This window comes from Erinaceus europaeus, chromosome 2, assembly GCF_950295315.1.
Source record: "Erinaceus europaeus chromosome 2, mEriEur2.1, whole genome shotgun sequence".
Taxonomy (NCBI): domain Eukaryota; kingdom Metazoa; phylum Chordata; class Mammalia; order Eulipotyphla; family Erinaceidae; genus Erinaceus; species Erinaceus europaeus.
This window is the reverse complement of record NC_080163.1, coordinates 116,999,711-117,016,584: the sequence shown is the minus strand read 5'-3', so window position 1 is coordinate 117,016,584 and position 16,874 is coordinate 116,999,711. Positions and strand designations below refer to the sequence as shown.

The window sequence follows — 16,874 nt, the reverse complement described above, 5'->3', positions numbered from 1 at the left end:
TAGAACAGAGAGAAATGGAAAGAGGAGGGGAAGACAGAGAGGAGGAGAGAAAGATAGACACCTGCAGACCTGACAACCGCCTGTGAAGCGACCCCCCCCTGCAGGTGGGAAGCCGGGGGCTCAAACCGAGATCCTAATGCCAGTCCTTGTGCTTCACCCACTGTACTACCGCCCAACCCCCGGGATCTCTGTACTTTTTTCATGCTCATCAGCCCCATATTTTCTTTTTTTTGCTTATAGGGGATTGAACCAGGGACTTGAAAGCCTCAAGCAAGAGCCTGTTTGCATAACCATTATGCTATATCTCCTGTCCTCAGCACCATCAGTATTAAGTCTCAGTTCCTGCAAGAGGTGAGGAGGGGGGTGGAGTTTCCTCCTTTGTACCTTCACATCCTGCTTCTGCAGGGGGAGGTGGTGACCTGCCTGGCAAGGGTTCTATTCTCAAGCCAGCCCCCAGCAAGCTCCCAGGGTCCCAGGTACCCTGCACAGACATGTAGGCAGATGAGTTTTCTTCTAGGACCCTCGCTAGAGAGGCAATAACAAGGGGTCAGGTGGCTTTGTGGAGTAGGGTTCTCATCCCAGGTTCTGGGGAGTATGAATGAAAGCTGGTCTGTGACTTCCAGCTCAATGAAGTTGGAAGCAAAGATGGGGACCTGCTCAGTGTGCCCTCTCTGTTTTCTATGGGAGGACTCAGTCTGCCTGAGTCTCCCGGGGCATTTACCCTGTGCATGTGCAAGGGTGCCATGTGGGGGGCTGAGAATCATGTGAAATTTATAATCCACAGAACCTTCTGGAACGATGCATGCTGTGTGTCCCCCCCCCCCCCACACACACACACACTCACACTTGGGTAAGTGCCAAGTTGCTGTGCTTGATTATTAACTTATTGCAAATTAGATAATCTCTAGTTAATTTGTGCTTTGCATTATTTACCATGATGCTATTATAGGAAGTGTGTGTTGCACAATATTCTTGAGAGCAGAACAAAACTGTAAAGATACAGAATACAGCAGATATCACTATTCAGGTGGATGAAACAGGACAAGCAGCTGTAGCTTAAAAAATGCAATTATTCTTAAAAAACAAAGGTGGGGGTTGCATGATGGCACACTTGGCAGAGTGCATAAACTACAATGTGCAAGGATCTGTCTGGATTCCAGTTCACAGCCCCCACCTACAGGAGGGAAACTTCACAAGTGGTGAAGCAGTGTTGCAGATGAGTGGGGTCAGAAGGGATAGAGGCCCTGGAAAATTAGAGGGTCAGAGAGGATGTGGACTGGGGTGTGGGAGGTGGCGGGGCAACAGAGAGAGACAGGGAGAGAGAGAGAGGGCCTTGGTTGGGGGGCAGGGATGGTGATCCTAGGAAGTCAGAGAGGTGGGTCAGAGGGGAGAACCCTGGCTTTTGTGGAGGGGGAATAGAGGAGCCTGTCACACCCTCCCCCCAACCCCCACCCTCACCCCCATCCCTACACCAGCCCAGCTATTCCAAGCCCTATCTCCTGTGTTAAGTTCTCCCAGGCAGGAGCCAAGAACTTTATCATGAGCCTGACAGATGGGAAGTCATGCTAAGGGGCTGGGTCAGATATAGGGGAATCTTGCTGAGGTTCGGGGAGGCCTCTGGGGTGTTAGGTGCTCTAGTACTGCAGCAAAAGAGAAGGTCTGAGTGTGTGTTGGAGTCTACAGACTGGTGGAGTCTTGGGCCAGACAGGTGAGATGTGTGGGACTACGTAGAAGTTTGGTAGAGCTTAGGAGAGCTCCCCCCATCTTCGGATGGAGGTCTGAAAAGACACCTCTCTTGTTAGCCTCTCTCCATAGAGATGAGCCAAGAGAGAAAAGTCTATCAGACTCAGGTTGCCCTTATTAGACTCCCAAATTCACAATAGGCCTACACCCTCTCTTAGTTCTCCCTGCTGTCAGCCAAATGGTTGCCTGCTTTAGAATTCACTCACTCAAAGTTCACACATTCCAGTTCACCTTTTGATCACAAAGGAAGAGCGTATCCTGTCACACACTCCTAACACGGACAAGTGAAAAGCCCCCAAAATCTTGCTTCCTGATGTTCTTTGATGTCCTTAATTTACATGAAGTCTTGTTCCTCCTTCTCTATCTCACCTTACTGGTTCAACCCCTATTCTTCTCTCAAATGCCTTTAGATAATTAAATGCCTGCATCAGGAGACTGACTGTTTTGATCTTTAAGTATCAACTCTTGTCATACCAGCCCCCTGCCATAGGGGTATGCTGACCTTTAAGAAACCTGTGAATTCTGATGTAGGTGAAAACTGTTCTTTATTTAACCTCCTATATTAACCCAATAAATGAGTTGTTCCATCAGAATGCTCCCGGTGTCTCTTGTCTTTATCGCTGGGTCCTTGCACTAGCAATAGGAGAACCAGTAGTTTACCTTTCCTGGCTGGGAGTTACCCCATGTGAGTGCCTGCAAGATGGAGTCACCCAGTGCTGGGAAATTGGTGCAGATACAGTCACACCCGCCATATTGTCCCCTCAGGCTATTGCTAGTTCCTGCAAGAGTTGGGACTTTCTCGGAGTGTGTGTGTGTGTGTGTGTGTGTGTCCCTCCCGCCATGTTGTGCCCTCAGGACATTGCCAATTCCCCACTATAGTTGGAGTGCTTTGGTTACTCCTCTCCCTTCCCATTCCGCCGAAAGTTATCCTACCCTGGAGTGCTATGGTTACTCCTCCCCCTTCTCATTCTCACAAGAGCTATTCCCATAAAAGCCCTTCTTCTTCCGCCCCTGGCTCTCTTGCCTGCTTTTCACCTCGGTGAGGGAAGGGTGCCGTGCGGCTTGTAGCAGGAGGTGGCCATTCTAGGCTGGCTCCACGTGGCCCGAACTGCCGAGTTCCCACCCCAACCCTGAGGTCCCAGTGCCAATAAAAGATTCTGTTCCCTTTCTGCTCCAAACCTCCTTTTTTCTGTGTTCTGTCGCCCGCCACCGCAGCAAGTGACAACCCAGGCCCCCAGAGAGTGCAAGCCAACCAGACAGCCAAGATGAAACTATGACAGAGAGGGGGAAGAGAAAGAAAGACACCTGCAGACCTGCTTCACCACCTGTGAAGCGACTCCCCTACAGGTGGGGAGCTGGGGGCTCAAACCAGGATCCTTATGCTGGTCCTTGCACTTTGCGCCATGTGCGCTTAACCCGCTGTGTTACTGGCCGACTCCCAAATCTGCTTAATTTTACAGAGTAGTGAATTTCTCAGAAATTTAAATCAGGATCAGAGAGATATCTCTGCAGGTGGGGTGCCTATATTGCTATGAGTACAACCCCACTTTAAGCCCCGGCATCACATAGGAGGTACTAATGGCAACAGAGGAAGCTTCAGTGCAAGTGCTCTCTGTTTCTCTGAGTGAAATTGCAGCCTATGGTGGTGAATTCATGCATGCACAAAACCCTGGATTCACTGAAAAAATAAAAACAACACCTTTTGATAAATAAATAAAACCAGCAAATGTTTAGTATAAACAATACAAAGTAGTTATATAATATATAAGGACTATACATGATATATTCATTAAAATTCATAATGTCTACCACACAAACCAAAGGAACATTTTCTTACTCTTGTTTCCCTCCCTGACTCTCAAACTTGTTGCCTACAAGTTAGCAGTGTTCAGTTAGCATAAACCTTTTCAGGGTTTGATTTGTGTAAGTGGAGCTAAAATTGTGATCCAGGCCAGTGCACTCTAAATGGTATATAAAATACTAACGAAGTGCACAAATCATCATACATGAGGACTTGGGTTCAACTCCCATCCCCACCTGTAGAAGGAAAGATTCACAAGCAGTGAAGCAATGCAGAGAATCTTTCTCTTTCCTTCTCCCTCCAGTTTTTCTGTTTCTATTGTAATAATAAACCTGAAAATAAACAAACTGAAATCTCTATTTAAAATACTAGTAAATGCCCAATGAAGCTATGTAGCTGCTGTGTGTGGCTTAATTGGAAGGATTCCTTGATCAATCAGTGAGTGGCAGAAGGAACTCTATTACCCAGCTTGCTTTCTGTGTTTGGTGGTGTCTTAGAATTGACTGTGTTTGGATCCTGACTTGGCTTTGCAACCTCTATCTTGTGGTTTCTGACTTTCATCTGTGTTTGTGCTTGTGTTTATTCTGACGGTCCACTCAGGGGCCTCAATGTGTACCCACAGGGGTACACAGTGCCCATTGAGGCTAGTGGTGCTGTCTCACTGGCCACATCTACATTTGTGATGACTTAAAGTCTGTCCAGTCCAGCGGGCCTGGCTGGTTTGAAATGATTTGCAGAAGTCAGTATGTATACATTGCTAGCATTCTTGCAGATTCCCACCAGGGAGTCCTCAAATTCCATGTCTGGTGACTTGGTGATTCTTTAGTACGTACCCTGTGGTTTTCCATCATTTTGTAGTATTTGTGCCTGGTGGGTCAAGAAAAGTTTGCAGGTGTGTGTGTGTGTGTGTGTGTGTGTGTGTGTGTTTTCAATTTCCTGACTTTGGAAATGCTCAATGGGGGTTCTGACATTGTTGCCACCTGTCTTACTTTCTAGAAGTTTCTTGATATTTATCATTTGGCTTTTGCAGTTCAGCTTTTTGGGCCCATAAAGACATTTGTACTAACCTTGACCACTCATCTTTAAAGCCCCATGCCAACCACCCTTTGGTCTGGCCTCTTCTGGGGTCTCTAGTAGGTCTTATCTAGAGACAAACAGAACCTCTTTTCATCTTCTGAGTTTAGTGCCAATCTCATCTGGAAAAGCCAAAGAAGTATTTAATATTTTTAGTTTAAATATTGATTATTATATATTACTTTCAGTGCTGGGACCTTGAACTCACTCCAGGCCACTTTTTCAAATGGAGAGAGATAATGAGAGGGAGAGATACCACAGCACTGGAGCTTCCTCTGGTGTCAGAGTACCTACCATGTAGCTTTGGGCTTGAGCCAGAGTCAGTTGCATAGGCAAATAAAATGGTGTGTCTAGTGAGCTGTCTCTGATTTTTTTTTTTTTTTTTTTTTTTGCCAGAGGGTTGTCTCTGGGGTTCAGTGCTTGCATGATTCCACCACCATTCCCTTGACATTTTATTTTATTTTATTCCTCCTGATAGAGGGTGAAAGACACAGAGAGGAAGAGAAACAGTGGAGAGCCATCTGCAACACTACTCCACTATTCATGAAATTTGTATGTTGGGGGGTGGGGGGAGTTGAATCCCAGCCCTCACACATGGGCTTATATTCCACCAAGTGCCCCCTGATTTTTTTTTTCAGAGTAGTAATGACGATTAAAAGATTTACAGAAAACTTCCATTCTGAGTTATTTTTTAAATTTAATTTAATTTAATTTATTTTTTCCCTCCAGGGTTATTGCTGGAGCGGCTCGGTGCCTGCACCATGAATTCACCGCTCCTGGAGGCCACTTTTTCCCCCTTTTGTTGCCCTTGTTGTTGTAGCCTCGTTGTGGTTATTATTATTATTGCCCTTGTTGAGGCTATTCGTTGTTGGATAGGACAGAGAGAAATGGAGAGAGGAGGGGAAGACAGAGAGGGGAGAGAAAGACACCTGCAGACCTGCTTCACCGCCTGGGAAGCGAACCCCCTGCGGTTGGGGAGCCGGGGGCTCGAACCGGGATCCCTATGCCCGTCCATGTGCCTTGCGCCACATGCGCTTAACCCACTGCGCCACCGCCCGACCCCCTTCTGAGTTATTTTTATGTGTGTTATTAAATCACACCCAAATATTTACTTGGTGTGAAGCCATGAGCACAGGAGTTAAATATTTCTTTTTGGAAGTTGATCTGCTTCTAAGATAAAAGACTTGGTACCAACAGAGGATGGACCTGCATTCCAAAGGCTTGCCATTAAAGCAGTGTGTGTGTGGGTTGGGGGGCAGGGGTCCCTGTATCTTCCTGACACAATTCTGTAAAGCCGTCTTGCGAGTGGGCAAACGAAAAGGTTATCTAGTGTAAACCAGCAATTTCTGTTTACAAGGTCGTTGATTGTCTTCCTATATTTTATCGTGTTATATTTTAAGATTGGAAATAAATCCTTTTGCTCTTGGTTGTTAGGGATTCATTCACCTGCCCTAGACTGGGGTGAAGTCAAGAGGCCCCTGGGCCTTCAGGCTGGGGTGCACTACCGTCCCCCGACTCCTGTGTGGTTGACCCTGTATCCTTGGCAGAAAAAGGATGGAGGGCAGATTGTGGTTTCCATACAAGCTCTGCCATCTGTCAGTCTCCACTTGCTCGCGCCTCTTGCTCCAAGCAAGGAAGGAAGGAAGCCCTCACAGTGCACCGACTTCCCTGAGGTGTCAGGGCTCCAATTTGGGAGAAGGGGCTTGTTTCCTGGCTGCCCCAGGTCCACCTCACCTCTGCCTTAGCCTCATGGATTCATCTCTTCTTCCTGACCTCTTCCACCCGCCCCCGCCAGCCTCGGCCCAGCAAGGCCTAGTTCAGGCACCAAGGGGAAACATCTGCTCTTGCACCTCCAAACACCACGGCGCCCCCTTTTCAGGGTACCCCCATCTCTCAGTACGTCTCCCCTCCCAGCGCGCACTTTCAGCTGTCCGAGGCTAGGGTCTACCCGAAAGGGTTCCCGGGCCTTCCAGACCTGCGGAGACCGAGTGCGGGGGCCACACACCGCACCCCCACCCGCACCCCGAAGCCCCGGCCAGGCCCTAGACATGCGCACTGCGCCCGCGCCGCGTCCCGAGGCCGTTGTCTAGGTGACCGGAGCCGGCCGCCCCGCCCCGCCCCCCGCCGGACGTGGCCGCGCCCTTCGGCCGCGGTGAGGGGGGCGGGGGGCAAGGGGGGGCAAGGGGTGGGCAAGGGGGAGGTGAAGGGTGAAGGGGCAGGGGGCCACCCGGGTGTGGGCCCAGAGGTGAGGCCCCCAGGGGTGGGGGCCCCGTGGGGTAGGGGGCCGCCCCGGGAAGGTCCCCTCCAAGTCCTGGGATGGAAGGCGCGGGCGGCGGAGGTGCGGGCCGGCCCTGGGGTGTGTGTGTCGGAGAGGGTCTGGTTGGGACACGCGTCCCGGACCTGCAGGGGGCGCCTGGCCCCGGGGGCGGCGGGGGGTGGGGTGGAGTGGCGGGGAGGGCGGGGAGGGCGGGTCCGGGGGGGCGGGCCGGGCCGCAGGGTGAGCTGCCCTCTGGGCGGCCCGGCCCACTTGCCAGGCGCGTCGGGTCCGCAGGAGCCGCAGGCCCAGTTCCACCGCGGGCCGGCCCGGGAACAGCCCGACCCGGAGCATGTGGAAGCTGGGCCGGAGCCGGGTGCTTCTGGACGAGACCCCGGAGGAAGACGACGGCCTGTCGGGGGGGCCGCCGCCCGCCGCCGCGGCGCAGGTGAGGGGCGCAGGGGCGCGCGAGGGCGCAGGTGCGAGCTCCCCCCACCCCAAGCCCCCCGGGCAGCACAGGTGTGGGCGCTCGGGGCGAGGGGCGCAGGTGAGGCCGGGCCCGCAGGTGCGAGCAGGAGCAGGTGGGCGGCGCGCGACGTGGACCCTTGGGACCCGCCGCAGCGCGCCGCCCGCGTCCTCGGGGTGCGCGCCGGGCACCCCGCACCCAGCGCCCTGCCCGCCTGTCAGCCCCGCGTCGCCCCCGGATGCCGCCGCTCGGGTGACCCCGCGCCGAATGCGGGTCTGGACGCAGCTGTTTTCTTCATCCTGGGCCAGGCGGGAGGCCGGGGCGGCGCGGGGAATGCGGGGAATGTTTTGGTGGGAAGGGTCCCAGGTGGACTCCGCGCACCGCTCGTCCGCCCCTCCCCCACCTCCGGCGCAGTTCTGCTGGAAAATGAAATTGAGGTCACAAATGCAGGTCTGCGACTTCTTTGTTTTTTTAATTTAATGACGATCATGAAGGTTCTTTTCTTTTTTTTTCGGTTCAGTGTTTGGGAACTCTTCTGTAGGTGTTAAACAGCAGTTGTGGAAGTTATCGGTGGCCAGTGTACTTCTGAATACTCTTAGTAGAGGAGAGGTGGTATCTTCGCTGTTGAATAAAAAAAAAACAAACTGAAATTGTTTCTTCTGAATGGAGTTTTCTTGTAGGAGTTAAGTGTCCTTCTGAACTCATGGAGAGTGGATTTGATAAAGTATTTCAATATGCTTCCCGCTGTGTCTTAACAAATTTATTTTTGCTTATCCTATTATTTATTTATTTACTTTTAATCTCAAAGTTTTATGGTTACTCTCTGAAACACTGGCTCTGAAATGGAATGATAGCATTTGCACGTGTTTACAGTTACTTAGCGCAGAAAATATTTTGTCTGTCAAAGCTGAGCAATACTGTCTTTCTACATGAACTATAGAACATTTTTTGATTGATCCTCCTTGTGTCTTTTCTATTTCGCTTAATAAGTGTGTGCTAAAATCCATCTTGGCCTCTCAGTTTCTTTTTAACCTGAAAAATTTCTAAGGAGAGCACTTAGCCTGCTCACCCCTAGAGTTGAGCCCCGGCACCAGGGCACCAGGGGAAGCCCCATGGATGGCTGAGCAGTGCATTGATGTCTCTCACTACCCGCCTTTATCTGAAAAGAAGAAATCAGCTTCAGGAGTGGTGGAAGTGTTCAAGACCCTGGTGCAAGACCCTGGCAAAAATAAATAAAGTGAAAATTCAAACATACGGAAAATTGGAAATTGTTGAATACTTGAGCACCAAACATCACTTAGATTCAACGGGTTAGTCGAGTTCTTTTTCCAATCTTCTGGTTTACAGATTCATCACCTTCTCCCACGTTGTACCTGTATATTTATTTCTCCAATTTCTTGTATAAGTGTATGTGTGTGTGTGTGTACCTACTTAGAAGACTTCACAGTACTAGAGGGAGTTGCCCCACTTACAACCAGTGAACCTGCTTGTCACTGTAATTCACAGTGCAGAATTGGCATTTGAGTCACTCTGAGTATCATCCATTTGGGGCAATTGGACAAATGTACAATGCAACCTTTTTTCAGAAATGTATAATATAATCTGTCTGCCATAATAGTATCTAGGAAGTTTCATTGTCCTTAGATCCTCTGTGCTTCCTATTCATCTCTTCTTCAGCTCCTGTGTCAACCACTGCGCTTTTACTGTCTCATAGTAGTGGTGTCTTTTACTAGGGTGTCCTAGAATTGGAATCACCCACTCTGCAGCATTTTTAGATTAGTTTCTTTCACTAATGTATTTTAGGTTCCTCCTTGTCTTTTTCATGTTTTATGGTTCACTTCTCTTTAGTGCAGAATAATATTCCAGACACCAGAATATTACTCATTAACTACTGAAGGACATCTCAGTTATTTCCGTGTTTTGGCAATTGCAGATAAAATTTACGGATAAACACTGTTCAAAGTTTATGTGTGAACATGTTTTCAACTATTTTGGGCAAATACTGAGGAGTATAATTGCTGAGTCTATGAAAATACGTTTAGGTTTTTAAAACTGTTACTTTTAAATTATCACTCACCACTTTTGCTTAACCCCTTTCCCTCCACTCCCGCAATCCCCCCCTACCAGATAACCATTTCTCTTGTCCTTGTCTATTGGTTTATATTTACTTTGTGCTGTCTATTCCTTGATCTTATTTTCTTATATTGTACTGTGCAAAAACTCATTCAATATCTGTCTTTTTCCATCTCATGTTTTTCAGTTTACTCCCATGGAATTTTTATTGCAAGTGGCAAAATTCATCCTTTTTTGTTGTTGTTGTGTATAGACACGGCATCTTTATTGATGGGCATGTTTTTTGTTTTATAAGAAGCCACCACACTACCTCCTGAAATGGCTGCATTCCCACCAGCCATAATGAGAGTTCCTGTTGCTCCTCATTCTGTTGCTCCTGGGTTTTTGCTGCTCTGAGAGGTGTGTAGTGCTGCATATTGTTTTAATTTGCATTTCCCTGATGACAGATGCTAAGGAGCTTATTTCTGTTTCTTACTTGCCATCTTTTTATCTTCTTTAGTGAGGCATCTGTTGAGATTTTTGCCCCATTTCTTAATTGGGTTGCTTGTTTTCTTTAGTGGGTTTTATGAGTTCTTTATGTAATTCAGATAACAATTCTTTATCAGTTATGTATTTTGCAAATGTTTTCTCCCAGGCAGTGGCTTTGTAACTTTGTTTTGCCAGTCTTTTTTTTTTTTGAGGAGGAGTTTATTTGTGCAGCAGAAATATATAATATATACATACACAACAATTGATTTTCAGAGTTATTTCAACTGTATGTTTTTACTAATATTGTTGCCAGTTTTCTCTGTGGAACAGAAGTTTATACTTTTAATGAAGCCCAGTTTATCAAGTATTAATTTTGTTGCTTCTGTCTTTGGTGTTATATCTGAAAATTCATCACCATATCCAAGATCATCTGGATTTTCTCTTGTTATCTCCTAGGAATGAGATTTGACTGTGGTGCCTTTTATCAAAGTTATCTATAGTTTAATGTGTTGGAAAAGCTTTGCTATAGAAAACCAGAGCCCTTTGAAATTGTGACAGCTTAGTCATACTCTAAATTTAGTTAATTCCTTCAGGAGGATTGATCTTTATCCCAAAGTCAGTTTCTCTTAGAATTAAACTTTTAAAATCATGACAAGACACTATAAAGATTCTGCCTACAAATTTTCATATTAAAGTTGAAGCTGGGATTGATCTGCAAGAAAGACTTACTGACTCTGAAAATCAGTCTCACTAGAGAGGTTCTCAGTTCTGTTTCCTTTCAGTTTTTCAGCCCCCTGGGGTCTGTCCAAACCTTAGCTGGCTAAGTATCTACATGTAGGCTGATACACTTTGCTTGTTCTAGAAAAGAATCTCGTTTGTATTCATATCTTGTGTTTTTAGCTTCCTTGAAAATCAGGTCACACAGCTATAATCTGTGTCCATATTTTAGTAAGAAAAAAAAGAAAGGAAGCTTAGTGTTAGGGCCCACTAAGTTTGACTATGAGGCATTCAAAATATTTTCTTTTATTTAAGAAACACCTGTTAATACAGTAGTTTTAATACTATAGAAATTAAGTTTCTTTGAGTTTTCTCTAAACTATTGATATATTAAAATCATGAATACACATCTATTTTTTATTAAGATATAGCAGATTCATAAAGTGAATCAGTCATTGCAGTCACCTTAGCAAACTCTTCTTTCTCTCTTTCTTCCTTTCTTTCCTTTTTGTCATTGCTGGAGCCTTATCACTCTGGGCTGACTTATTCAGATAGAAAGTGACATGGGGGGCCAGACAGTAGTGCAGTGGGTTAAGTTCACATAGTACAAAGCACAGGACCTGTTCAAGGATCCCTGTTCGAAACCCCTTGCTCCCCCCCTATAGGGGAGTCCCTTTGCAAAAGGTGAAGCAGGTCTGTAGTTTCCCTGCCCTTCTTCCCTCCCTCTCTCAATTTCTCTCTGTTGTATCCAACAATGACATCGACAACAACAACAATGGCAGCAACAACAATGAAAAAACGATGGCTACCAGGAGCTGTGTATTCGTAGTGTAGGCACCAAGCCCCAGTGATAACCCTGGAGATAAAAAAAAAAAAAAAAAAAAAGGGAAAGTGACAGAGAGAGAGTGAAAGAAGCCACAGCATCAAAGCTTCCTCCAGTGTGGTCACTTGGACCACCTCTATGGCAGGGCTGGCACCGCCTACCCCCCACCCCAGTGAGCTATTTTACTGATCCAGAGAGAAAATGCTCCTTAAGAAAAACCAAAACTGTTTTACATATGTTGAAAGATTTCTGAATAGGGCTGGCAAAAATAGCTCACTTGAATTATGTGCTTGCTTTGTCATGCACATGACCCAGGTTCAGACGTGGCCCCCACCACACTGAAAAAAAGCTTCTGGTACTGTGATGTCTTTCTCTCTTATCTCTGTCTCTGTCTTTCTATCTGAAAAAGTCATTCTCAAGTGGCACAGTCTCAGTGACCAAATTAAAAAAAAAAAAAATCTGGATAGTAAATGTTAGACCTCCTTCCTTCTGTCTTCTCCCCCCTCCAGTATTGTTACATTGTTTTTTGCAGAGCAATTCATTCAACATTGATACATAAATAAAACCATACATTTGCTTTTTCTCTGTAAGCACATTGTCTGTACCTTGTCTCTTGAGCCACACATGATAGGGGTCATCATGTTTCAGCACTGCAGATGAAAAAAATACTTCATTTAAAACTGTGTAACAATTAATGCCAAACTTTATCTACTTGGGTTTTTTTCTGAGCCCTTGCTCCTCAGTGTCTTGTGCAGCAGTAGAGAAGGAAATGTGGAGCGATGCTCCCTAGGCTAAAGCCGGGCTTGAGACTGCTCCTCGGCTGCTTCAGTCGGACTGCACAGGCTCCAGCAAGTTGTGAATTACTGCTTTTAACAATGGGCCTCAGAGAATTTTTGGCATATGTTCAAGTTAAAATTTGAAAAAGGCTCCCGACTTATTAGGTGGGCATTCCAAACATACACAGAACATTTTGGTTGTTTTGAAATCAGCTTTGAAGGTAGAAAAAACAAAAAGGAAGTAAACCGGTGGGAGGTGAGAGGGCTCTGTGGTAGGGTGCTAGGAGGGGTAGCGGTGCAGGAGGGCATTGCTGTAGAGTGCTAGAGAAAGGGGGTGCAGGAGGGGTGCACACAGGGTGGGGTGCAGTTGTGTTATTGCTGTTAGGGAATAAAGGAGTAGAACAGATGAGGAAATAGAAGGTTAATCTGGCTCTCCTTGGTGGGTATACTGAGAGGAGCGTAGGCGTTTGGGTAGTGTGGGCTCTCCAGAACAACTTAGGAGTGCTGCTGTTTCCACTTAGCTATATGCTGGGGATTTTTAAAAAATATTTATTTATTTATTTTCCCTTTTGTTGCCCTTGTTGTTGTAGTTATTATTGTTATTGATGATGTTATTGTTGGATAGGACAGAGAGAAATGGAGAGAGGAGGGGAAGACAGGGGGAGAGAAAGATAGACACCTGCAGAGCTGCTTCACTGCTTGTAGAGCGACTCCCCTGCAGGTGGGGAGCCGGGGGGTTGAACTGGGATCCTTACGCCGGTCCTAGCGCTTTGCTCCAAGTGCACTTAACCTGTTGCGCTACTGCCCGACTCCCAATGTGCTGGGGATCTTATGGATACATATAGAGCTTCTTCATCTCTCTCTCTCTCTCTTTCTCTCTCTCTCTGTGTGTGTGTGGTATACTATTTCCTTGTGTAGATACATATGCTTTTAAAAACTGTTGATGATTTGAGAAGGCTTTTGCCAGTCTCTCTGTTACATGGATATTCAGTGTTAGCACTCCACGTATCCATGGGTGGGTTTCTAGAATGGGCTAGTGTATATGATTTTGGCAGGTGCCCATCCAGCCATTAAGCAGGGCTGGAAGTGTCTCCAAGACAGATATGCTCTGCAAAACAAAAGTTTCTTATCCAGATATTTTATGTGACTGTTAATTTATCTTACTATTTTTTGTGTAGTATAGGGGAATGAACCCTGGGCCTCTGACATAACAGTACCACTGTTAAGTGGCCACTTTGGGCTTTAGAGAAAGGAAGAGGGGAGAGGAGAGATGGAGAAAGAGGAGGGTGGAGTGGGAAAGACACCACATGAAAACTGCACTATTCCCCGGATCTTCTGCTATCCATGGTGTTTCCATTTGGTTCTGAGGGTTGAACTGAGTGCCTCACACATGGTAAGATGCACCCTCTACTGAGTGAACTGTTTTTTGGCCTGTATGTGATTTTAATTCCTCTCGTATGGGACATCTCACGGTGCAGCTTTTCATATATTCACAAGCCTAAATGAGGACTTTTGAAAACTTCCCATATCACTAACCTTGTTAAACTGTAATCAGAATAGCTGCATTTCTAAGAAAGCACAACTTGGATACAATCTGGACTTTGATTGCAAGTACAGCTCTCAACCTGGTTTTTTGCTAAAGCTAGGGGCAAGGGGCTAACACTACAGTTAAGAACTGTGCCACCCACTCATGTGAGACCCCCAACTCCCTCTGCCAGGGAGACAGACTCCCCTGTCCTAATACAACCGTCTACTCCAAACCTCTTCTCAGCTGTTCTTACCAACTGGCTAGGGGTTTTCCCAGGGAACCCTAAGCATAAGGATAGTATATTCACTGGAAGGAGGATACAGACCCCATGCTTTCTGCTGAGGATGGGCATCTTGAAAGTCATCTGGATTCTGATGTCCCCAACTGCCAGGGATGTGCCATGCACAGAACAGGACTCTGGAGTTAGCCTCAGGGCTGAGTGGGTAAGGAGGCTTCTGAGGATCCATTGCTAGACCTGTAATAGAGGCAGAAAGGAATCGTGAAGGGGTTTTATCTTCAAGGGGTCTGCAGGGATAAATAGGAACTGTCTGGCTTTGGAAGATTTGATCCATTCTAGATCTGGGTCCAGTTTTGGGAAAAGGAAGTTTTTCATTCAGTTTGTCTTACTGGACCCACTTGACCTAATAAATCTGACATCCAGCCAGAAGACCTACTTTGATCAAGTATAAGGTAAATGAGAATTGTTTGTTGGAAGAGGAGAGGAGTCAGAGAATGAGGGAAGAGGGCGGTAAAGCATTTACCCTTGCTCAGTCCAGGCTTGACCTCACAGTGCTTGAGGCTTCCACTCTGGGGCAGCTGCTGCCATAGGAACATACAGTAAAGGTCTTCTAGTAGCCATGCTTAAACAGATTTTATTTTATTTTGTTTTGTTTTATTATTATTATTTGTGTGTGTGTGTGGTTGTGTGTGCCAAGGATTCAACCCAGGGCCTTTTTATATGTGTAAAACTCTGTCATTGAGCTGTACTCTAGCCGTAAAATGGGTTTTTTAAATGAAATAGATTCTAAGGCAATATTCTAAATTTACTATGTTCCACACATTAGTTGAATCAGTGTAACAGTTTGTTCATGAGATTTTCACTTTTTATACTAGTGTGTGTGTGTGTGTGTGTGTGTGTGTGTGTGTGTGTGTGTGTGTGTGTGTGTGTGTCACTGGTGCCTTGCACATGTTGCTGCTCCCGGGCTGACTTATTTATAATAAGTAAATAATAAGTAATAGAGACAGAGAATTAGAGAGGGAAGGGGAAGATAGAAAGAGAGATAGACACCTGCAACCATGCTTCACCATTCATAAAGCTTCCCCCCTGCAGGTGGGGGCAGGAGGCTTGAACCTGGATCCTTACACATTGTAACATGTGTAATGTGTACCAAAGGCATCACCAGCCTGCCCCAACCTTTTTATTTATTTTTTTTATTTCAGAGTGAGACAGAGATAGTGAGATAGAGAAAGCAACATCATAGTACCATAGCATTCCCAGTGATGTGTCACTTTTGTGTGGTGTCTGGAATTAACGTGGGCTTTGTCTTTGTGCATGATGAGACTTGTACCCTATGGGGTAAGTTGTCATCTAATCCACAAATCTGTTGCATTAGACATGTATTAGCATTTCATCTGAGAAATGAAACATTAGTTTCATTAGAAATACTTTATCTGGAGGTGCAGAGCTCAGTGAGTAGGGCACATGCTTTACTATCCTTAGATTCAGGGTTCCATCCATTGAACTATATGGGACCATCATAAATAGCAGCAGGGGAGCTCAGTGGATGGTGAAACAATACTCCAGCATGTTTCTCTTTACACGGGGAAATAATTGGGCTAGGAAGCTGTCTAGTGGTATCAAGCAGGTACAAAGGCCCCTGAGTTTATTACCCAGAAATAACACCGGGGGGGGGGGGAGGGAGAGGAAGGTCATTAGTATTTAAATTTTTTATCTATATGTATAATTTTAATTTATTTATAAAAAGGAAACATTGACAAAACCATAGGATAAGAGGGGTACAACTCCACACAATTCCCACCACCAGAACTCTGTATCCCATCCCCTCCCCTGATAGCTTTCCTATTCTTTGACCCTCTGGAAGTATGGACCCAAGGTCATTGTGGGATGCAGAAGGTGGAAGGTCTGGCTTCTGTAATTGCTTCCCTGCTGAACATAGGCATTGACAAGTTGATCCATACTCCCAGCCTGCCCCTCTCTTTCCCTAGTGGGGCAGGGTATTCAAATTTTTTAAACAACTTTTTAAAAATTTTATTTATTTATTTTCCCTTTTGTTGCCTTTGTTGTCTTTTTATTGTTGTAGTTATTGTTGTTGTTATTGATGTCGTCGTTGTAGGATAGGACAGAGAGAAATGGAGAAGAGGAGAGGAAGACAGGGGGAGAGAAAAGACACCTGCAGACCTGCTTCACCGCCTGTGAAGCGACACCCCTGCAGGTGGGGAGCTGGGGGCTCGAACTGGATCCTTATGCCAGTCCAACTGGATCCTTACACCAGTCCTTGCGCTTTGCACCACATGCGCTTAACCTGCTGTGCTACTGCCCGACTCCCCCGAGTATTTAAATTTTATAACATTTACTGTTTAAGATTTTTTTTTAAGGTTGTTCCAAATACACATATTTTCCAGTGACTGAATTAAGCCTGTTTTTAAATCCTCACAAAGCACCAAACAGGGTCCCTAAAACTTTTGCCTGCTTCTGCTCCCAGGTGCTATTTGTACTTGGTGCCACAGGTGAACCAGTCAGTTCTGGCCTCACAAGACTCACTGAGAGTGAGCACAAGACCTCTTTGGGAATTAGAGGGCAAACCCTAGGATCATCATTAGCACAGGTGCCTGCCTCCACCCGATGCCCTGAGACAGGTTGAAGGCTTAGTGACCATCTCTCAGACCCTAGCATCTTAATTCTGTGTAATCTTCAAATGTAAATGTTATTAAGAAACATTGTAGTTAAAGCTGTTATTCCTACTCAGCTAAACCTGAGTTGACTAAATTCACTTTTACTGTTTTTTTTTCCGGAGCTGAAGGTAGTAGCAAGACATAGAACATTCTTGAAGAATTGGTACTCAGTATCCCACTGGTGTGGCATTCTGCTTCTCATGTTTTCCTCCAACCTTCACAGTAACCCTAAGAGTAG

At 46.0% G+C, this 16,874-nt stretch overlaps 1 protein-coding gene across 3 annotated transcripts in view; it reads left to right on the top strand.

Moving 5' to 3' along the window:
* The first annotated feature begins 6,751 nt into the window (after positions 1–6,751).
* TDRP (testis development related protein) overlaps positions 6,752–16,874 on the top strand; it is a 32,070-nt gene continuing 21,947 nt past the window's right edge. The window contains exons 1-2 of one of the 3 annotated variants that reach the window (XM_060184958.1): positions 6,752–6,770; positions 7,170–7,320. In XM_060184958.1, the coding sequence (XP_060040941.1) occupies positions 7,225–7,320 (96 nt within the window). In that variant the 5' untranslated portion in view covers positions 6,752–6,770; positions 7,170–7,224. Of the gene's footprint in view, positions 6,771–6,936; positions 6,957–7,076; positions 7,321–16,874 lie in introns of those variants that run through there. The other 2 variants (XM_060184959.1, XM_060184957.1) reach the window with 2 other exon arrangements.